This window comes from Coturnix japonica, chromosome 34 (genome assembly GCF_054131305.1).
Source record: "Coturnix japonica strain WE chromosome 34, WE-NBRP24, whole genome shotgun sequence".
In the NCBI taxonomy this organism is placed as follows: Eukaryota; Metazoa; Chordata; class Aves; order Galliformes; family Phasianidae; genus Coturnix; species Coturnix japonica.
The window spans coordinates 3,069,562-3,092,634 of NC_140696.1; the positions used below are offsets into that span (position 1 = coordinate 3,069,562).

General features: G+C 48.1%; 1 protein-coding gene across 4 annotated transcripts in view; it reads left to right on the forward strand.

Moving 5' to 3' along the window:
* ZBTB16 (zinc finger and BTB domain containing 16) overlaps positions 1–23,073 on the forward strand; it is an 87,804-nt gene that overhangs the window by 28,062 nt on the left and 36,669 nt on the right. For all 4 annotated transcript variants that reach the window (XM_015884108.2, XM_015884106.3, XM_015884107.3 and 1 more), the window contains exon 3: positions 21,507–21,604. In XM_015884108.2, the coding sequence (XP_015739594.1) occupies positions 21,507–21,604 (98 nt within the window). The remainder of the gene's footprint in view (positions 1–21,506; positions 21,605–23,073) is intronic.

Genomic DNA, 23,073 nt, shown 5'->3' on the forward strand with positions numbered 1-23,073 from the left:
TCCATTAACTCTGCGATAAACTCAGGCTGCTCTGGCATCTCCTCGCCATCTAAATAACTTTGCCTTTGCAAGGCGCCTGTTATGTTGTGATGGAGCTGTATTGAAAAGGACAAAACCAAAGGTTGAACTGCACCCATTTACCCCCCACCCTCCTGATGGGTTCAGATATTTTGAAGTCAGAAAGCAACAACGTGTTGTTCATGGGTTGGTTTTCTCTTCTTTTTCTGCATGTCGACTCAGTTCTTTGGGTTATTCTCCGTCCGCTGCAGTCTCCCTTGGTAGAATTTATTTTCCTAGTTATTAACTAATGAGCTGATTCTTTCACCATTTTGAAATAGCTGTATTTTGCCTTCAGTGTAGAGAAAAGGAAAATGTCCTAATAGCATAGCACTCCAAAGCCATTGAAGGCGTGAATTTACTATTATTTCACACAAATATGTGGATTACTGCACTTCTTATTGCTTAAGCTTGAATTACTGAGTCATGGAAGCAGAGAAATAGGAAATGTTTGCATACACGATTTTGGGGAGGAAAAGAAAAGCCTGCTTTGTGAGCTGCAGGGGTGGCTGCAGGGTTGCACTGGGGCAAGCCATGCACTGGGCACAGCTCACTGAAAATGCTGTAATGTCAGACTGAGAACATCCCTACCTGCAGCCTTCCAGAGTTGTGAGCAAAGGGGGGTGATTGGACAATGAGCATTTGGGCTTTTAATGATGGGACAGGAGGTGATGGCCTCACGTTGCACCGGGGGAGGTTCAGGTTGGATGTTAGGAATAATTTCTTCTCCAAAGAGTGGTTGGGCACTGGAGCAGCCTGCCCAGGGATGCTGAGGGGGGACCGTCCCTGGAGGTGTTCAAGAAAACCATGGAGATGTAGCACTGAGAGACATGGTCAGTGGGCACAGTGGGGTGGGTTGGAGTTGCTGGATTTGATGACCTTAGAGGTCTTTTCCAGCCCTAATGATTCTGTAAGGCTCAAGACAAGACCTTGTAGACTGGCAGCTACCCAGAGCTGCCCCATCTGGGCACAGTCACCAAGTGCCTGTAGGGCTGTCGTCAGGGCCACAGCACTGCCCAGCTCTGTGCTGCTTGGATGGCCCATTCCCTTTATTTCTTCCTGCAACATATTCTACATCCTGGTCCTGTGCTGTGGAGTAGGGTTTTATTATTTTATAGCTGCTGTAACAGTCAAATAACATTGTGCAGAGGTTGCTGATGAGCTCTCTCACTCTGCTCCATGGCTGGGTGCTCTGGCAGGACTGGGAGCAACAGAACTGCTCAGCTCCCAGAGCACAGCAATACTGTCTGCATCAGCTCAGACCTTCCCATCATAGAATCATTAAGGTTGGAAGACCTCTAAGATCATCAAATCCAACCAGCGCCCCATCACAACCATGTTCACTAACCGTGTGTGCCACATCACTGTGTTTCCTGAACACCTCTTACATTCATCTTGGGTTGCTCTTCCTGGGGGAGCCCTCTGCTTTCAAACATGTTTCACTATGGGGGCAAGCATAACCCCATCAGGAAAAAAGGGCCTGCAGAGGAGCATGGAGTTACAACAACAGTGTTGTAACCACAAAGCATTCCTCCTTGGGCTGGTTGAAGATGTCTGTTTGCATTGTAGCGGGCTGTTCATTGCAGAGCAACCAGGGTAAAACATTACCTTGCAATTGCATGGTAGCAGTTTTCTAACTAGCATGCTGTAAACATGGGTCTGAAATGTTGCACGTATTGCTGGAGCAGTAGCTCTGAAAAAGCAAAAGCTCTTTCTTTAAAGCAAAACAGCCCCTCATTTGAGATTATTCTTCTGGAGAGCGCCAAGAGGGGTAAAAATTAATGCATCTGTCTTTGCATAAAGATTTGATTGTTCTTATTGTTATCCCTACTTAGCTTTGCTCTCAGAGAGATTGGACTGTCTTAAGATCTGCAAACAAAGTGCTCCCAAAACTAGATGCAAAACCGACTGCGGTTATTTTCAGTGCAATGCTGAGATGATCACACACAAAAAAATCCCATACGAGGGAGAGAAATCGTGTGGAGGAGAATTCTCACATAACAAATTATTGTTCTTGCAAGAGCAGCTTTGAAATCTATTTAACTTTTCAATGTCCCGTACCCTTTTAAATGTTTCAAGTGTATTCTCACTGATAGGTTACCTTTTCTTTCCCTGCAGGCTATAATTAGTGTCCTTTACACAGAATTGGCTTAGAATTGGATTTGAAGAAGATAAGAATCAAATTACCAGTATTTATCTTGTAAATTCCAAAAGATCTACTTAAAGACACTGCATAAAAAGGGATTTCTTAAAAGTTTGTGCTATGAAAATGCAAACTCTTAATAGGTGCAACTAAAGGATCCGCCAGCGCTGCGTTTGCAGATCGCTCTTAAATTCGTAATTGCCCAAGTGTTGGTGCATGGAGGAAAGCATCCCTCCTCCTGCTGAACCTCTGCAGCTGGGAGGCAGCCCTGCTGGCTTTCATGCCCAGCTATTTGTAGGCGATTGTGCTTTTACTTAATTGAAAGTCGCTGTCTCCAGGTGTGATCCCGTTCTTGCTGTTGCAGTAATGCTGCCCTGTTGTAGGGGCTGACTCTGCTCCTACATTGATAGAGCAGTTGTTGCTGTCTGTGGGTCCCACCCAAAGCTCAGTGCATGTAGTGGGGGCTGTCCCATATTCTTTTGCCTATCTGTGTGCAATAACGCGTGCTAGGTATAGCTGAGGTTTACAACAGGCTTGTTTCCACTACGGGCCTTGCTCTGTTAAAACATGTTAATTTGTCTTAATTTTACTGTACCCACACATCTGTTTTTGATCTTTTGTGCCTGATGCTGGATTCCATGAACTCCTCTGAAAGTGAGGGTTGCACTTGATGCATGACATAGTATGTTGTCTTCAGCTGTTTGCTTGGCAGCACTGAAGAACTGTACTTTCATAACCCGATGGGTTATGGTGTGTTTTCAGTCCCCAGGTTCATACGGTGCAGGCTGTGACACCACAGCAGAGCAGCTCCTCCAGGTCAGGGTATGGTGGTGAAGTTTGGTGCCAGTCTGGTGGAGTAATGTGAGGAGGTGGAGATGGTCAGGGCTGAGCACCGCAGTGTCTGTAAATGGTCACTTTTGGTCTTTGGTTTCACGGCTGTTCCCGGGTAGGCTGGAATAGATCAGAAAGGGCATCCAAATCCAACACCTTTCCTACAATCTCCTCCTGCTTTGTGGGGTGGGCAGTGGGATCGCAAGGCAAACCGAGCGTGAGAAATGGATGGCGGTAATTTCAGTGCGTTCTGTTTTGACAGAAATTAAGCATCTGAATTTAAATGAAGGTGATGGAGAGCCCGGGCAGCTGAGACTATATTTTCATAGCGTAAACAGTTGCAGAAGAAGATTAATAGCATCTGTGTAAACAGTTCGTCGTGGTGGAAAGGGGCTTTTTGGATAGTTGGGAAATACTGATGGCCGCGGTGCACCCCTCGCCTCCATTTGCCTGCAGCCTGCACACATTCAACCTTCCCGTCGATTCTACAGTAAATATTTCAGACACCCTCAGTCTCGCTCTCCCTTCTCGCAGTAAATTACATATTAAAGTAGCCTAGTAACTGAGCACTGGTTGCTGCGCGATAAGGTCCGGGAAATCAATATGTTTGCCATGTGCCTGCTTGTTTATGACACCTGCCTGCAGAACAGTTGAGCAATGTTCTGTTTGCCAAGGCTGCGCTTCGGAGGCTCGTATCCTCCTGAAACAGAGTCATGATCTTACAGGAGAAGGTGCAACAGCAGCTATTGATTTTTGCTCCCTCAGTGCGGTGTTACACGCACAGAACAGGGCTGTCTGACAGCCGCCCGCTGCCTCCCATCGCGGGGGAGAGGCGAGCAGTAAAATAACCTGAGTGATGCTGTTGGATTGAGTGGGAAGAGGGGTTGGGATGCAGCCTCTGTCATCTCCAGGGCTTTTCCGTGGCCCCTGATGTTGGTTTTAAGTGTTCCCATAATGTGCCTGGGAAGGGAGGTGGCTACGTGGTGCTCCGTGGGAGATGCTGATATTTAGTGATGCAGGGGAGCAGCACAGAGGATCTGTCCCCAGGTCCTGATGCAGGGCAGCCTCGTGCCATGAGCCCCTTCCATCCAGCCGAGGCTCAGCCTCTACCACATTTCAGGGCTGGGATCAGCACTGTGGAAGTGCAGGATGCTCTTTCTGTTGACTTTGGAGGTCCCCCCGTGCATGATGGAAGCCAGCATGTGGGACTGGCTGTAAGCCATGAGGATGGATGCTGCACATCACCACATGCTTCTTACAAGGCTCCTTCCAGGTGAGAAATCATCTCTGGAGGGAGAGCGATGTCCAGCTTGGACATCTCCACAAGGAATAGCCATGATCACCCAGCACAGGGACAAAATCAGAGCCCCTGCTGTCAGTGGTGTCTTCATTTGAAAAGCCATAAGTGCAGAGACAGGAGGGGGAAAAAAGCCAAAACAACACAGGAATTAAAGGGGAAATCTGTCTGCATGACTCACTTCTTTTTTTTTTTTTCTTTAATCTAAAGTTAGCAAGCTGAAGTAATTGACCTTCTGACCCAGATATGAAGTTGGGAGGTAAAAGGCACGACTTGCAAGATTTTTGTGAAACTGTTGACCTCTTACAAGATTAAGTCAGAGATAATAGTAATTATAAACAGCTTACGGTGGGTCTAATCAATAGTGAACTTTACCTCCTTCCTAAAACTGAAGGTCAGGTTTTTACTGCAGTAAAGATAGTGACTGCTGGTTTTCCCACCACAGCTAGCAGTAAATGTCTCTTTGTAGGAAATCTATGAAATGAGTGTGTATGATTCCCATGGGTGCCTGGGTGTGAGGAGGGGGAGTGGAGCTCTGTGCTCCTGCAAGTTGACTTGTGGCTCTTCTCGCTAGGGGAGAAATGAGGTCTTCAGTTAGCATTGCTGTGAGCAATCAGGGGTACTGCAGAACGGAAGGTTTCTGCCTCATCCTTCTCTAAATATCGTTGCCCTCGTGTTATTTTACAGCGCGAGCCGATTATCCTCTGTATGCAGAGTTAGATTCCTCAGCAAACCCGTCACTGTAATAGCGATCAAAAAATCCTGAAAAGCAGAGCTCCTGGCTGCTGGCCATTCCTTACTGTGCTCCATTTCGGATACAGCATTTGGCAGAAGGGAAGCTGGAAGCATGGCTCCTTTCCCTCCCTGCTTGCTTCCCAGCATTGGTTGGGAGAAGGTCGGCTCTGGGGCTGCGCTGTGCGATGCTCAGCCGGCACCCTGTGCTCCTCCACCGCCTTCCCTTTGCAAGCTGGAGCGCAGCCAGTGTTTGTGAAGTTAAAAGCAGTCGGGTATACTGTCAGACTTAAATATTGGCAAACAGAGGCAGCGTATGGAAATTTGTTGCCTGTCGTTTATTATGGGGAAGTTGTACTTTATCCATCTCTTCCCCCTTAGGAAAGAAACCGCAGATTTGCTTCTAAATAGCCATAAATACAGGCGCGATGAATTTAGCTCGTTATTGCGGGTGATGATAGGATACATACGGAGTGGTTTGCATGTGCTGTGTCATATTGAGCAGGGCTCTGCTGCATGTGAACGGTGTTGGGCACCTATGGGAGGGTCCCCAGCCCATGGGGACACGCAGCACCAGGACTGGCAGGGCTTAATGTCCACAGTAACAACCTGGAGCAGCAGCAGAGCTCCGTGCTTCCCTTGTTTGTTTGCAAAACGCTGCCCAAGCGAGGTTTTTTGTTATGTTAAATCTCATAGGTAAACTTAGAAGGAAGACAAACACCACTCAAACTGTCGCCAAGGGTGCCATAAACAGCACGTTTGGACAGTGGCACCATTGAGACGTGCGCTGGAGAGAAGTTAATACAAAGGGAACTGGGTAGCGCTGGCGCGGCTATGAAAAGGCAGTTTCTCTTCGTTTAGCTTTTAATTGCTTTCTTTCACTTTTTATGTATAAAAGATTGTCCATTTAATTAACTCAAGAATGCAATTTCAAAAACGCTAATGCTTTACACATGATGGCTTTTAAAATAAAAGTAGCATTCTAATATTGCGCCGGGCTTTTTCCATGTACACGTTAACCTTTGGGGCTGCAGATTATTTAAGAAAGGAGCGATCCCCCAACAGCCCCTGGAACAAAAGGGGATCTTGAATAGGAACCAGAGAGATGGTGAGCTTTTGATCCTCAGTTTACCTTGTTAATATTTCTGGACTGGCAGGAGCTCCCCTTTAGCAAACAGTAGGTGATTCCATCTGGTTCTTTGTCTTTCCCTGAATGTCACCTTTTAATCTCCCGCAAACAGCATAATGAGCCATATCATCTTTTCTTCTGCAGCCCTAGTGCTGGAGCAAGTGCTTTTGCATCGCTTACAAAAGATCTCGGGGTAGAGGGGAAGAGGGGTAGGGAAGCAATATGAGAAACCCTATTGCAGTCCTTGCGCCTCAGCACCAGTTTTTGCAATGCTGATGCTGCTTTGCCCTGTGCTGGGCGCACAGGAGGACACATGCATGGGTTGCAGTCCATCAGTGACCCCCAGGGGAGCAGCTCTCACTTTGGGAGAGTCCTTCCAAGCTCTTATGGTCGGGAAGGGAACTGTCTGCTTGATGTTGTTAGCATTCATAGAGCAGAGCAAATGCAGCCTCCAGCAGTGAGTCTCCAGCAACCACAGAGCTCCTGGAGGAAATCTCATCCTGCATCCCTCTGCTCCGTGCTCGCAGTTTATCTTTTATTATTATATATTTTTTTATGGAGCTGCTTTATAATGGATGCGCTCCTGAGCACACCCTTGCCACGACCCCTCGCTTAAAATACCCATTAGGGCCTTTTAAGGTTTGTTAGCTTTTAATGGACGTGTTTAATGTGTACCAAATGGGCTGGGGGCAGGGGGGAGTGGGGGAGCACAGAGGGCAGGCAATGGGGAAGGCAACTTATCCTGCTGAACTGAAACTGCTGCAGAACCTTTCAGCTACTGCACTGCTTCCTTAGGTGCTGTTCCTGCTATTGTGTGGGTATGCATCCAGGCAAAGCTTGGATTTAAGCAGCATGTCCATGCATTCTGCTTTATGGACAGACCTGGGTCACCCAGATTCGGACATGATGGTGGTTCCCCACTTGCAGCTGACACTTGGCAACATCTTGTGCTCTGAGGAGCCGGGTCAGCTGCTTAATGAGTTCCATATTGGCCTTACGAGATGATTAAAGTGGAGCCTTGAGTCCATAAATTAGCACTGTTACCTGAAGACCTCTTTATCTGAAAGTTTCTTCTTTAGCATGGAGACTTGGTGGGGAGGCTTCTTCCAGGGGATGTGCTTGACACTTTTTGCTTCCTGAATGATTCTGATTTCTCTCTTCTGACCACCTGGTTTCCTTACACAGGGCGAAATCTGCCCAAAGTGCAGCCTGTCCAGCCTCCCCCGGGGCTTCTATATCCACGGGATGCAGGAGCACTGATAAAACCCCATGTTTTGGGCTCCGAAGGGTGTTTTTGCTTTGGATTAACATGTGGGATTTTGATTTTTTTTCCACGGATCCAGGCAGGAAAACCTTGTGGGAACTTTGGAGCAAGTTGCTGGGTTTGTGTTTAAAAACCTGCACGCACACATAACCCCCCCCCCCTTTTTTTTTTCCTTCTTCCCTCTTTTTTTTTTTTTTTTTTTTTTTTGTAGCTTAGAAACCTCTCTTTGTGGCAGAAGGCTGGGAGGGTTTGAATACCACATACAAGCGTAGGAGGCTGACTGAGACCATACGGCTTTATCATTCATTAATTCCTGTGTTCATTCATCCTTCTATTTAAACTTCTCTGTAAAGACGGTAGCTACAGATGGTCTTTTGGTACACGCTTTAGCTCGGAGACCTTGGCCCCGACAAAGGGGTACAGAGGGAGCAGCAGAGTGTACAAAATATTTCCAACCATTAGAAATCAAGTTCTTATTCACTTGGCAGCGCCTGTTTTGAAAGCGAATTTATGCGAAAGCGTCATAACTCGAGAGCGGGGTGTTTCCAGGAGTTGGGCTTAATTAATAGGCAAATGCTCTCCGCACTTTGTTGTTTATTGCTGAGCTCCAGAAACGCGAGCATTTTTGTTAGCTGCCTGCCTTTGTGTTGTACAACACAAACCCCTCTGCTTTCCCTGCTCAGGTTGTGTTTGACAAAAGGAAATAAGGATTGCGGGTTTCGCGCCTTGTTTTCGTGTTGGATCGCCTCGTAGTTTCCCTTAAACCCTCTGGCAGTGTTTTCTCATTTCCCAGCTTGGGGCAATGCTGTGGTTTTGGCATCCCTCTGCCCTGCACTGAGCAGGCATTGGGCCCATTGGTTACCTGTAGAGCTGCTCATGGGCAGAATGGTGGCCCAACCCTCCTGTGCCCCTGTGGGTGCCAGTTGGATGCTGTCCATTGGTGCAGCTCTTGGGGAGCAAAGAGGAGATAAAGGTGTAAAAACAATGGAGCTCAGGGCTTTGCCAACACTTTAATCATGGTTAGGAGGAAAACATATAGCGGTCTGCCTTATGTGTTTCACAACGACGGCGTGCCAAGGGCAAGCACCGGCACTGTCTAGTTTCCTTTGCAGAGATGGGACTGGAGGGTAAAACATGCAGTGGGATGTGTGCTGCATGGGGAGAAAAGCACCCCAAGGGTCCATCAGGGAAAGGGCAGAGCTATGGGACTGGGGGGCTGTTATCAGGCATAGAGGGCTTGAGGAAATTCTATCTGGCTTGGAGACATCCTTGCCAAACCTGGACCGAGCGTGCCAGGTGGTGACAGGGATGCTTTTAATAACTCCAGTCCCAGCACTGGGGCTGAGTGTTGGGGGAGGCAGTGTGCTGTTCCCTCTGCCCCCAGGATGCAGGTTCTAATCTCGCCGTGATTGAGCTGATTTCGTTTTATAGATTGGAATTTCACTGTGATAGGAACGGATGAGCCTAATGTGAAAAATTTACTTAATAAAAAGCCTCATTACCTGATGCTGAGGGGCTGTGAAAGCAAAAGCAAGCGGCGTACAGAGCGCTCTGGGTGCATTTCATCCTTCCTGAAGGAAGACTGGGACTAAAAGTTTTCTGCAGGAAAAACTGAATTCTGCCATCTCGTTTTTACACATGCTGTGCTTAAATATTAACACCAATTGAGCAAATTGCCTTTTAACTGCCTTTATTTGCTTTCATTAACAGTATAATTTAAAAGCTCCAGAATTTGCATGGAACCTGTTGTGCATGTTGGGGAGGGGGGTGAAACCGTTCATAAATTAATTAATGGTGAGAAAGCGTCTTGTGAGAGGTCAGAGAGCACAAGGGCAGCGGTGCCGTCCCGGCGGAGCACACCGTGTGCTTTTGGCTGCAGAGAGCTGTGTCATCTCTTGGCGAACGTGGAAGATATCTGTTTATTTTTAAGCGGAACATCTTTTCAGCTAAGTAAAACTCATTACGCCGCAGCTCTCAGAGTGCTGAAGGCAATACTGTCGGTGTTGGCATAGCAGGGGTAGGACTGATGCCAGGATGTGCTGAGGAGGTTCCTCCAGTTTCACCCCCCCAAAATAATGGGGATTAAGGGAAGAAGCACCGACTTGTTCTTGTCCCCCTTTGCTGTCCCCATCCCACAGCCCTGGTGTGAGCCACCGACCGCAGTGTTCTTCCAGTGAGTGACATCTGCCCGCATTGTTCCTCCATGAGATTACTCGAAATATGCTAAAAGTTTCCAGCATGATTTCACTGAATCGCTCGCTTCCTTCTCTACAGATGTTTTTTGTGGTTTTGGAACTGGGGCCAAATCAAACATTATGAATGAGATACAGAGACCACCGTGTGCCACGCGATATTGACAGCTCCTCCGGGAGTTGGTTTCTATGAGCTATTCTGACACCTCCGGGATTCGATAGCCCGTACCCAAAAAGTATGTTTTCCTTAGGAGAGTTTCACTATCAGATGGACTTTCTGATGGACTCGTTCCAAGCATTCGCCTTCCCATTCATTCCTGCTGTCAGTCACGGCCGCTGCCCTGCACCAACAATGCGCCTTTCTCTCCCGCTGCTGCACGAGCTTCTCTTTTTTTTTTTGGCCCTAGGAAAAATATTTTCAGTAATCACACTTATGAAATGCTGATAATGAGCATTTTGTTTCTCTCTACCTCGGGAGCTTGTTTGGAAGAACGCGAGGTTTGTGGCCGCAGATCTTGCCCAAATAACCCCGATAAAAGTGCTTGTTCAGTTTCATCCCCAGCCTGGTACTCCTGGCCATCCTCCTTTTTGCCATCTTGGAGCATTGCTTGGCTGCTATCAGAGGGGACCCTCTGCGTTTTAAAGAGGAGAGGAAGGCTGGGGAGAAGCGCTGATTTCTGCACAACACTTCTGTTCCAAGCATCTGGTCCTGAAAATGTTGGAATATGTTTCTAGCTTATGCTTTCACACAGGGAGAACAGCTGATACCTCCTTAAAAAGAAACCTAACAAAGGTTACAAAGCTGGATGCAAGTGGGGCTTTGGCTTCTCCCAGTTGTGGCTGAGAGTTGGGTTGGGTGACTTGGAGTTGGGGCTGTGTCACCGAGATTTGGGTTGGGTGACTGGGGGTTGTGTTGGGTGGCGATGTGCTTGGCCATAGGTGGGCTCCCAGTGCATCATGCCAGCCAGGATGGTGCCCATAGTGCCCACTGACCCCTCCTGCTGCCACCCCCTCTATCTGGGCAGTTCAGGTTCTCTCCGGGCGAGTGTGGTTCGGGAGCATTAATTTACTAGCTCATCGCCTGGCTTCTAATTGGACATAATTAGTTCTTTGTCAGCCTTTTGAACTTGTAAGGTGACGAAGGGGAGTCAGGTGAAGGCAGCAGGGGGCTGTGCTGCCCCATGGGGCTGCCGGTGCCCCGGTGTAGCCCTATTTGCTTTTTGCCTTCCTGGCTTCTCCAGTCCTGTCAGGCAAGGTCAGCAGACCCTCTCCTTGTCTACTTATTTCCCATTGATATATGAACTCTGTCTCTTTTTGGATGGGAGTAACTCTGGTTGCATCATGGATCAGCTTGACTCTGATTGTTTAAGTAACGGCTGGGAATTGCGGTTGTGGTTTAGTGGCATTTTGGAACAATTTGTGATCCTGCTGGTCTGTGTGGACAGAATATTTCCAGCCCAGATTCCTTAAGCAGATGTGGAAAGTAAGTTCAATGCATTGTGGCTGAGCTGGGGAGGTTTCTTGCATGGGCACAAAGTGAAACGTTCCCCACTTCAACTTCTGCATAACTTATCTGCTGGAAAATGGGGGTCCCAATGGAGAAAGAGAATCATGAGCAAGAGCCAGATCTGGGACCAGTGAGGGCTCTGCAGAGGGATGCTACCAGCTCTCCTGGCAGGAACTGTGATTTCACCTCCCTCCTTGTTTGAAGACATGCCACGAAAGGACAGGGAAGGAAAAATTAATTCATCCCCCAGCAAAACCGAACTGTGGTTGAGAGGAGCCTTTCCAGGGAACCCTTGCAGGTCTCTGTGTTTTAAGTCTGTCTGAAGGTATCTATCTCTTTGGGACTGTCTGAAGAAAGGCTGTGTAACAGCCAAGTATTAAGGTTTCATTAATCAAAGACACTTCCACTGCCCCTTTACAGAAACACAACTGCTTTGGCTGTCCTTTGCTGACAGCTTGCTAATTCATCTTCCTAGGGAAGGGGAGGGGGGGAGAACCTGCTGCTATCTATTGCTGCAAAAACTTCAGCAGTTGCTGTGCTCAGTGCTGTGAGCCTGAGTGGATGTGTTTGTTTTAGAAGTTTAGCCTCTGTGCTTTGGGTGGTTTTCCATGGACTTCAGTGTTATGCATTGGCTCCCACACCTATGAAACACCCCTGTGTATAAATGGAGGGGTCTGCTTTTTTTCCCAATGGGGGAAAGGCTCAGTGTGCACCCACAAGTGCTTGAGAGATGGGGGGATGGCTGGAGGGTGTTTTAAACAGAATGAAATTTCGCCATCTTTCCTTTTAGTTGCAAAAAGAAAAGAGAAGAGAGAATGTTTTGGAGTCCCTAATAATAACAAAGTGTTTTCATCAAAGTGCTTTATTCGTATATGTGCTGACATCTGGAGAGCAGAGATAGATATTTTCCTTAAGACTGTATTTTCAACCCATGAGCTCTTCCCTTGCTGTTAATTAATCCTTTGTAGTTTAGTGACTGATGAAATCATGACTCTATGAAATTTTAATCCTTGCGCTGTATAGACACAACTGACATTATCAGAGGACCCCAGGTGTGTTCTTGAAATTAGTTTGTTGAATCTATTGCATATTTGATTACCTTATAAAAATCCCCAGGATCTGGGCCATGCGTTTGAAAGAACGCACTTTCCCTGTAATTTCTGTGTGTCTGGAGTGAATGTGTGAAGGTAGCAGCCTGGCTGCTGCCAAGGGAGGGGAGCAGGGGGCAGAAAACAATTACATGGGATGCACTGGGGATGGATGGGGGGTTTGGGGCGGGAGGACATCAGCATCTTTGCAATGAGGCGAGCTGCTGGGAAACGCGCATTTCCCTGTCGTGCCGGAGCAGCTGAGCTTGTGATGGATTTATTTCATCCAGAGCGATTGACCCAGAGGAGATGGCAGGAGGAGGGGGGGGGGATGAGCTCTGCTGTGAGCTGATGAGGTAAGAAGTGGGGTACCCCTGGTGCTGACACGCTGCCAGCCATGTCCCCATGGGCTGGGTCTGGTGGCTGCACCATCTGCACAGGGAATGGAACTACAAAAAACATCCCCCGCCCCTCGCATCCCACTCTTGGTTAAGTCTCCCCTTTGTTTTAGCCGTGCTCAGCATCCTCTTGTTTTCTCCACTCTCTATTTCCATCCTGTTTCTGGCTCGCTATGCAGTTTGGCCATCTCATCCCCAGGCACTGGGATGGTGCTGCTGTGTCTGGATGGATCCCAGGGCGTCCCTTTGGCGTCACATTTGGGGGTCTCAGTGTTGTGCCTATGGGCAGCCCGGAATTGGTCTGTGTGCATCACGCAAGCAGGACAAGCTCTTGTGTATAATTAATGGCACTAAGCATCTGAAGTCATGCCAGAACCATTACCTTCTGCCTCTGAAGTGGGACATCTGGGCAATTAGGAGCTGCAGGGTTTTTATGTAAGGAGTCCTGCACTCTCCTGACTGCTTTGCCAAAACCTGAAGTACGTGCGGTGTTCACGTACAAGCTGGGCTTCCAGCCCCTGTCTCCAAATGTCCAGAGCTTCCCCACTGGCAAATGGGGAACAGCAACCTGGTCCAAAGGGACAGCACCATTTGGAGTGGCCTTGCTTAGCATGTCCCTGTGTTCTACCACTCATGATTGAAAGCAATGGAAGGACAAACCTAACACTTCACAACTTGCAGGCTGCTCCAATGGGATCCATGCTGCTAGGGAAACCAGATGATGAATATATTTTTAAACTTGGAACCCATGAACCACTTATTATTTCTGAATTAGGAATCAAAACATGTGAATAATCACTCCGTTGCTGCAGCAGATGTATTCGGCTTTAAGGTCACTTTGCTGTTGTTTGGTTGTTTTTGTTGTTGAAATTCTGTGGTTTTAAAAAGAAGTTCCTCTGGTTCTCTCTTTGACATCCCTGACATCCATGTCATGTTTGCTCAACTTACGAGTCAAAACAAGTGTTATGCCAGGCGCAGCGCTGCAGGGTCAGTGTAACCCGTGCAAGCAAACACTATTCTTTTATTTTTCAATACATCAGTGTCACTGGATGCCCCAAGAATATGGACGATGATTTTGGACTGCCATATCAGCACTGGTTATTCCAGGCAAGGCTGTGTGAATCGGAATGCATTAACTCATTGGTGCTTGCACACTCAGCTTGCTGTTAAGAGCCACTGATGCCCAGGCACTGCCCTATATCCGCAGCCCAGGGCTCTGCTGCAGCAGCTGTGGGCAGTGGTGGGGCTGGGGATGGATCCACTCCCCATGGTGGTTCTTGGTGCAGAGCAACCGGGTTTGATGTTGTTCCATCAGTTATAGAACCCAAGAGCAAGGGGGGGAGGTATTGGATTTTCAAGGTGAATATTATGAAGTGCCAAGTGCAGCTAACAAGAGTATGGAAAAGTACTGAGAGCTCAAAATGGAGTCGATCTCCAATTTCAGAATCCTTTAGCAGTTGGATGGAGACTTAGGTGCCTTTTCTAAGGTTGTGGCATTGCTCTGAGGTGCTTCTGAGGAGCGTCTTCTGGTTTGTTGGGTTGTGGGTTGTTATTTTTGCATGTAAGATGAGGCAAAACAGGAGGAATCCGTTTCTCAACTTCTTTAGAAAGAAGGGGAAGTGTTGGCGTGCTGGTGTAATGATGTCAGCATCCTCTTGAAGCTGCAGTGACGAGCAGCTTCATCCCAAACATCGCACGAGCACTGGATTTCAGTGCCCTGTATTGATAACTATCCCATCTGCCTGCCCTTATTCCCTTCTTTATTAATTTAGGAAAAGATCTTTATTTCCTGCTCCCACAAGGTTTTATTTGAAGTGCAGTGGCGCTTTGAGGGCAACTTTTTTGTTTTCTTCTCCTTTCTAAATCTGTTAAACCGAGAGGAAGGGCTCTGCTCCCTTCCCCCTTTTCCTTATGCCCTTAATAGCTCTTTCTGCTATTTTAATCTGCTGTGTTTGGAGATGAGGGCCCTGGCAGTGCTGCAGCGGTGCCATCGGCTCCAGCCGGCACACGGTTGGATGTCATTGAGCTGTGGATATAACACTCTGATCTGAGGTGCATGCACTTGCTTTCTCCTTATCACCAGCTGTAAGCAACCATTGGGTGCTGCCTCCCCTTCTGCATCACTCCTGCCCATGGGTGGGTGCCCCCATCCCTCCCAAATCACCTTCTATTTAGGCAAGCTTGGTTAGCCAAGCTGGCACCGTGCTTTCCCCATGTAGTAACTGTTACATCCCTGGTCTCCTTTCTTATCTCTGCTCCCAGTTTCATTCACTTTTCTATTTGTAACCAATATAGAACGTGAGTTTTGTCGCCCGCATTCCACCTGGTGACCTTGGTTCTTCACGAGGTCCCCGCTGTAAATGAGATGTGGCATCGCCGCGTGGATCTTGATAAAATATATCAGCAGATTAATTGATTTTCATATTGATTCGCTGGGGCGAGAGGGGTGCGGATGAAAACCAAGCATCCCCTAATGGTACCCTGCACCAATGCCATTGCACAGTGCTCATGGGGTTGCAGTGGGGCTGTGGGGTGAGGCAGGATTGATGCTGAGAAGCGAAGGGGAATTTGGGTCCAGGAGGCACATCTGGCACGTTGTGCGCTTGGCTGCGTGCTTGCTGACAGGTGATTGGTGTTATTAGGATAAGTGAGCTCACCCCACAGAGATATTGCTGGTGCTCTCGGCGAGGAGCACGGAGGAACGTGAGCAAACCTGTTATGGAATTGGTGTTTTGGGTTTTTGCTTCTGAATTGTTTAACTTGATTTCATTTGGGATGCTGAGCCACGCTGGTCCTGCACCGTCCACCTTACGCTTTATGTGTGTTGTTTGCAGCAGGGAGAGAACACAGCAGCCGACAGTTCTGCATCTGATGGAACAACGTATTTATAGCCCGATATAAATAAAATCAGAAGGTTCCTATAAAACTCTGTTATTACTGCAGTACAAAGTTAGAAATGCTTGAGGTTTCTGCTGCTTGGCTCTCACATACGGCAATGAATATTTTATAGGAAAGGAAATACTTAGTGTCTGAATCTTTTTATAGTGCTGCTACTTACAGGGGTGGTAACCTTCCAGCTCTCACGCGCAATTGCAGCAGCTCCTCCACCTCTCACGGGGCTGTGAGATGCTGCTGCCATGCTCCAGTCTGGATGCATGCATTGAGTGCAAGGGAAATGCAAGGGGTGCTGAGGTTCATTGCTTTGGGCATGGCAGTGGGATTTCTGACTGTTGCACAGACGAAGCATAAGGAGCATCTGTGAAATGCAGAAGGGTGGATTTCTTTCCATGCTTTCTTTCTTTCAAGTCAGTGCAAGACTCTTAGCACCGTGTTAATGTGTATTTTTATCTTGTCTTTAATGTAGTAAGGCTCTGAGATGTCACTGATGCAGCCTGATCTCCCCGTTGTGTTTACAGCAATAGGATGAGAGGGAATGGCACCAAGTTGCACCGGGGAGGTTCAGGTGGGATATATTAGGGAAAACCTCTTCTCTGAAAGAGCAGCCATTGGCACAGCTGCCCAAGGAGGTGGCAGGATCCCCATCCCTTGAGGTGTTCAGGAACCATGGAGATGTGGCACTGAGGGACACAGTTTAGAGACACTATTGGTGGATGGTTGGACTTGATGGTCTTTGAGGTCTTTTCCAGCCTTCATGATTCCATTATTTCAGAGAGTCCATATGATTTTTCAATGAGCAGGCTGCCCCATCGATGGCTTTACACATAGCATCACGTCTGTTTTGCTCAGCCCTGGGTCTTCTATGGGGAGAAGCTACCACATGATGCCATCTCCTTGTTGTTTCTTTACCCCCATTTTCTACTTTCTCTGCTCAGCACAAGGCAGAACAGCCAACCTGCTCCTCCAGAGCGCGTGCGCCTGGCTCAGTGTTTATTGCTGAGAAGTTATTGTTGCCGGCTGACCTCTGCAGTGGCCGAGATGGAGGAAACCGATGCAGCTTTTCATTGCAGAGGGACGCTGGCAAGGTTGCTGGAGCAATCAATCCTGTGCCAGGGGTTTTACTGGGGAAGTCTCTGGGTGCAGCCCTAGAATGAAGAAGACTCAAAACTCTGTGTTTTGCCCCCATTCCGTGCTGTTTTTCCCCATGGGGAGTCAGGCGTGAGGGAAAGCTCCATGCACAAATATCAGAGGTGATGTGCAGCTGCTGGGGCTGCTCCTGCCGACAGCGGGTCGGGGCAAGGCTGTGCGCCCTGCAGAATGGGAAGCAAGCTCTTAACCTTGCTGTGTGTGTCACCTCGCCTTTATTTATTAGCCAGGCTCCAGCAGCGTTTCCTGGCGCTCCGCAGAGCCCTGCGCCGAGGTTGTGTTTGTGCCGATGGATGCGTGTGTCTATTTCCATCCTGGAGGTGACCCTGGGAGCCCTGGCTGCATGTCAGTGAGCACACGGGGCTGGAGCTGGAGCTTTGCTCTGTATTCAACAGGTATTTAGCTAAACTCCATGCTGGTACAGCCTTTCCTTGCCAGCAAGGCTTTTTTCCTCCTTCATCCCTGCCTTTCCCCGGTAGCCGTGCGTCCTGCCAAGTCTGTGCACAAGCCTTGAAATGACAAAGTACCCTTTAGTTAATTGCACAACGGATCGCCTAGAGTTAAAAGTTCTGATTTATATGACTATAGCTCTAACTGCTCAATAACACAGGCCTGTAATCTACTTTCATTTCAAACAGAACTGTGATTTATGGGGCAGCATGCCGCTTTAGCTCAGAAATGAGGTGTTCAACATATGCTCTGTTGACATAAATTTGGAATTTATCGCTCTTGTCAAAACTGCCTGTTGGACAAAGGTGCGTATTAAGGCAATAAATGGCTCAGAATAGTTTTCTGTCAAATTTCCTAACCATTGTATTCAGTCTATTTGAGGGAAAAATATATACTTAAAAGTAATCAAATGTCCCAAATACATGCATCTCGCTCAGAGAGGAAGGGGAAGGGGCTGCGGGGAGAGCTTGAGAGCTTTCCCTGCGTTGGGTTCTGTGGAGTGGGGGCTGTGTTTTGGGGAGGTGGAGAGGGGTGCTGAGGAAGGGAGGCGTATCAAAGCAAAATGGAAGGGGATGGGTTTTGTGTAGTGGTGCCATGGTGGGATGGGGACGCAGGCTGCCCCATGTCCCCTTTGCCACCAGCCCCATCCTTTTCACACAAAGCACCCCGTGGGGAAAACTCATAATTTTTACACCGCGCGGTCTCGACTGGCCGAGCCTGGAATTACTGTCCCTTTGAAGTGCTTTTTGCGGGGCATTTACGGGCCTTTTTAATTGCCTGCAGCTTGCGAGGGGCCTGCCTGCATCCCAGCTTTTGTCCGGCTGCACTCCCCCAAGGGGGGGGTCCTGCTGCCCCTTGGCACGCGGCTGCACGTGGGGCAGCCCCACTGCCTCCTGCCATCCATCCCCTGCATCATCCAGAGTCACCTCCTCACCTGGAAACCTCAGTTTCTGCTATTTATCCTAACGGTAATTAAAGAGAAAACTATCTTAGAATAAATGCTCTGAAACATCACCCTAGGAGGGCAGGTGTTCTGGAGGTGCCGGGCTGTTAAAGGGGGAAAAAAGAGAAAAGGAGCTTTTCCCAGTTGCTCACATTCCCATGAGCATCGTCCTGGTTAATATGCTTGGGAGCGCACGGCATAAAATTTCAGCATCAATAATAAAGTGGAGTTTATCTTTTTGTACTTAAGTTTGGGCATCGCTTCTCAGTAGTGTACTTCAATATACTTCCCCCCCACCCCTCCCCTTTATTTTTAAGGCACAACTTCAGTAAAATGGTACAAACACATATTGATCTTTCCCCTCAGATCTTAACAGCCTGAGCAGCTGTAATACCTTGCTTACATCTGCCAGGTTGGTTGGGTGTTTTTTTTTTGTGCAGTTTTGCAGCATCTCCTTAATCCAGTGAGCATAAATAGAACATTTCAATCATATTTTGCTACTAGGAACCTGGCAGATAAAGCGCTTTAAGACCTTGTTGAAAGAGCCTGTATAAGATTGCGAGCGATAAGATCGTCCTATAAGCAGCCGCCAAATGAAAAACTTTTGTTCCCTCTGAAATTTGTTGATAAAGATATTGAAAATAAATTACACGGCGAGAACTCGAGCGCTTTAAAACAATAAGCAGGTTATGTAACGACTGGAAAAATCAGCACCCAAGTTTGATGGCAGATGCAGATTTCCAGGAGCTGCGGCACCCGTGAGATTAATGGGCTCTTTTGTTGGCCGTGGCGCCCAGCCCTGCTGTTTTGCTCTATTTTGCTGCTTTTGCTGGAGGAGGTGGGAAGGAAGTCTTATTTATGAGTGCTTGTTGAGGGCTGAGTTTGGCACTGGGCGTTGTTGTTTGTATTATGGTGAGATGGGTGAGGATGCGTGCAGAGTGCAGTGGAGATCCATTCAGTGCCCATTGGTGGCTTTGTGGGGGTCCCTGAGCATCACTCCTGTCCCCTGAGCATCCCTGCTGTCCCACCCTCATCCCATACACTTTCACCTCCAGACCTGCTCTGAGCATGGCCACCCTCCAAAGAGGGTCCCACTGCACATTGGCATAGCGCACGTTCTGCTCCTCCCATCTCGACGTTCTATTCCAGATAACCAGAAGGAAATATTTCTGCTGGCTGAAAACTGAGAAGTTTGATGGCTCTTTTTGTTGGTTTGTGTTTCGTTGGGTTGATTTTGTTGTTGTTGTTTGCTTTTTTGTGCGTTGAAGATATGGAGCTCTCTTGCAGTGTTCAGCAGAAAATGTTGCCCGTGTCTCCATGCTGGTGTTGGTCCCTATGGACCAACAAGGTGGGGGACGAGGGGACAGCACAGGGCTGCAGGAGATGTGGTCACTGAGCTCTGGCAAGAGTTTGTCTTCACTTATGGGGAGACACCCATAGAAAACCAACAGTAGGAAATGGTCGTATCCTTGAAACAATCGGGAAGTGGTTTGAGTTGGAAGGGACCTCAAAGGCCATCCCTGCAGTGCACTGGGGCACCCACAGCTCCAGCAGTGCTCAGTGCCCCATCCAGCCTCACTTAAAACCACCAAAGTTTTGCTTGAGCTGATCAGCCAACTACGTTTTAACTCACTCGAAACACGTTCCAGCCCCAAAGAGGTGAGAGCTGTAACTTTGGCTGTGCTCTTCCCAGCAAAAAGGTTTGAACCTGTAGGTGCAGAACTCAGCTCAGCCTGAACCACAGAAGTGTGACAGGCATGTCCATAATTAAAAATGTAAAATTAGAAGATTGTCACTTATTTAGCTGCTTCTTGGCAGTAGAAGTCTGTCAGGAGGCTTGTGTTTTATTTATTTTTGCAAGGCAGATAAATCCTTTGGATTCTAAACTGCCTTGGCCTGAATTCGTGCATGACTCTTAATCCTCTGCTATGACACAGTGAATTCAGGACAAGCTTGATTAATAATTATATTCTACAGCAAAGTTGAGGGTTGAAACAAACTTGCTCTACTGCTTTTTGCTGTCTTGTCTTTCTCTGGGAGCATTTGCTCAGTGCTGGGTCTCTATAGCTCAGCATTCCCAATGCTGCAGTGTAGCATCCTTGGGTCTCCTCATTACCAGGCAATTGTGGGGCTGGCTGCCTTGCACGCTACCTGGAGGAGCCATCTGTGATAGCCACGATGGGAAACAACTTTCTTGCAGAGTGCATTGCACTGCTGTGTTGTCTCAAAGCAAGTCGTGGGCTTTCCTTCCTTTCACCATCCAGACTCATACAAGACCATTTCTGTTTTGTGGTTGGCAACAGCACAATAAAAATATACTTGTCTTGTTGCAAAGCAGTGATAAATGGTGGATTCGATCAGAGGTCGGCGTGTGGCTGTTTGGTGTGGTGCTTCTCCAACACACACAAATGCTTCTCTGTTTACAGAATCTGATTTTGAAATGATGCTGCTGCTATCATGAACTCTTCCTTGCCACCAATATGAAAAGTTTGGGTTATATGAGGTGCATCCCTTAAGCAAAAGCCAACAAACTTGGCTGGAAGCATTCGTTACTTGGGGTTGATGCTTCTGTCAGTTGCAAAGCTGCTCTTGTTTGCAAAAGCCTGAGCTTATCAATCGTGTGAACCTTGGTGTGGCGTGGGGTGTTGTAGGTTGCAGTTCTGGTTGTGCAGTTTGGCAGAGGCGGGTGTTGTTTTGCACACCAAGAAATGGTGAGGGCCACATTTCCTGTTGGCTGGCTGATGGTTGTTTTTTTTATGTTGTGATTGTAACAGGCCGTGTCTGGGTAGGAATTGAGATTTGATAACAGATGTGTCCAAGCAACCTCTTAGAGTTACATCGCTTTGACTTAAAGGGCCCAACACGTAGGTGGGAGTTTACCAAAAGATACTGTATGTAGATATCAGGAATGGCTGAGGGATGCAAACACATATCCCACATTCAATACTGAGAAACATAGGATCTTACATAGCATGGCCTGGGTTGGAAAGACCCTTTAAGATCATGGAACCACTGAATTGCAGAACGAGTTGGATTGGAAGGGGCTTTAAAGATCATAGGACCATAGAATTGTAGAATGGGCTAGGTTGGGAAGGTCCTTAAAGAGTGTATAATCAGAGAATGATTGGGTTGGGAAGGTCCGTAGGATGGTTGGCTTGGGAAGGTCCTTAAAGAGCATAATAATCATAGGATGGTTGGGTTGGGAAGGTCCTTAAAGAACATAAGAACCATAGAATGGTTGGCTTGGGAAGGTCCTTAAAGAGCATAAGAACCATAGGATGGTTGGCTTGGGAAGGTCCTTAAAAGAGCATAAGAACCATAGGATGGTTGTCTTGGGAAGGTCCTTAAAGAGCATAATAATCATAGGATGGTTGCATCCTGCCCTCTCCCCAAGCCCCCAGCAGCACTAACCTGTCTGTGTTTTACCCTAGGAAGCTGCACAGCGGTATGAAGACGTACGGATGCGAGTTGTGTGGGAAGAGGTTTCTGGACAGCTTGAGGCTCCGAATGCACTTACTGGCACACTCAGGTGGGTTGGGATCGGGGTGCTGGTGGGGATGTGCTCAGTGCCCACCTACTGCGACCACTTGATACATGCATTGCACCCAGGGGTGGCCTCAACCCCTTTGCAGCAACAAATGGCAAACATCTCATCCAGCACCCATCCCTTGAGATGAGACTTTTTGGTGTTATGTTTCGGGTTTGTTTTCTTGTTGTTGTTGGTTTTTTTTCACCTTGTTTTTAAAGTTTGTTTCCAATTCTGTAACTGGGGAAATATTTTCCATGCTAAGCAGCCTGCAATAACAAACTCCGTGTAGTGCTCAGTGCTCTGTGCTGCTGCCAGAGGGCTCAGGCAGTGTCTTTGCTCCTGTGTGCTGGGCATTGCACGCTGCTCCTCACGTACAGATACCCGGCGTGGCTTCATTAGCAAAACTGTTGCAGAATTAGGTATTCTCTGTCTAATGAATCTAACTATCGGGTTCAAATTATGCAGGCCCTTTAATTAAATAGATATAGGAAGGCTGGAGCACTGCGCTTGGTGAGGAGGCTTCTGCAAGTCAATTTAGCCTGATGTTCCTGTTGGGCATGCAGCCCCATGTACAGCTCAGGGTTTTATTTAATTAAAACTAAAAAAGAAATGCAGGTGGCCACTGGGATGTGATGGGATGCTCCGAGGAGAGCAATGCTGCATACTGGACTCTTGCAGGGGGATGATGCTAGGGAGCATCTCAGGGATGCTTCGGGTTGGTGGCAGAGATCCTGAGCTCGGTTGCTTTATAAAGCAATATCCCACTCTGCATGAGGCACGGGGGTCGGGGGGGGGCTGAGGGCCAGCAGCATTGCCCTGGGGCTGCAGGGTACGGACATTTCCCCTCCTTCCTCCCGCAGCGCTGGCGTGCGCGGCTCGTGTTTGTTACCGCCGCTTTGGCTCTTGTCCCGTCCATGGCTGGCTGCCAGCCGTGCGGGTACAGTATGTACAGTGAGCGCCGAGCCAAGTTTGTCATCGCTCAGGATTAATTTTTTCTCTAATCTGGCAAGGGTTAGGGAGGGGGGGGGGAAGCGGGCAGGGCGAGCTCTCCCAGCACTCGAAAACAGCCGCGGCGGATTCCAGCGCTGTTATTTATTAAAGCAGGAGACCTTTGCACCTCTCCCCTCGCCTCCCCCCAACCCGGCCAGGATGGAGCTCAGCTCTACGGGGTCGGCTTGTTTTCTCGGTCAGCTTGCTTCATACACGAGCTGATGATTGAATTGGGAGCATGCCCCAAAGGAGATGGGTACCCCCCCACCCAGCTCCGGTGCCCCCCTCTAAAGGTTGAAGGTAGTAAACTATATTTTTAATTGCAGTTCGCATTTCCAACTGTTTTGGGGAGAAACCTGATGACAAGGATGCACTGCAGCTAATGGGGAGATTAGGGAGCACGTCCCCATTGCCTCTCTGCTGCAGGGTGTGGGGCACAGACCTCATCCCCTGGCATGCGATCATGGCCATCACAGGTG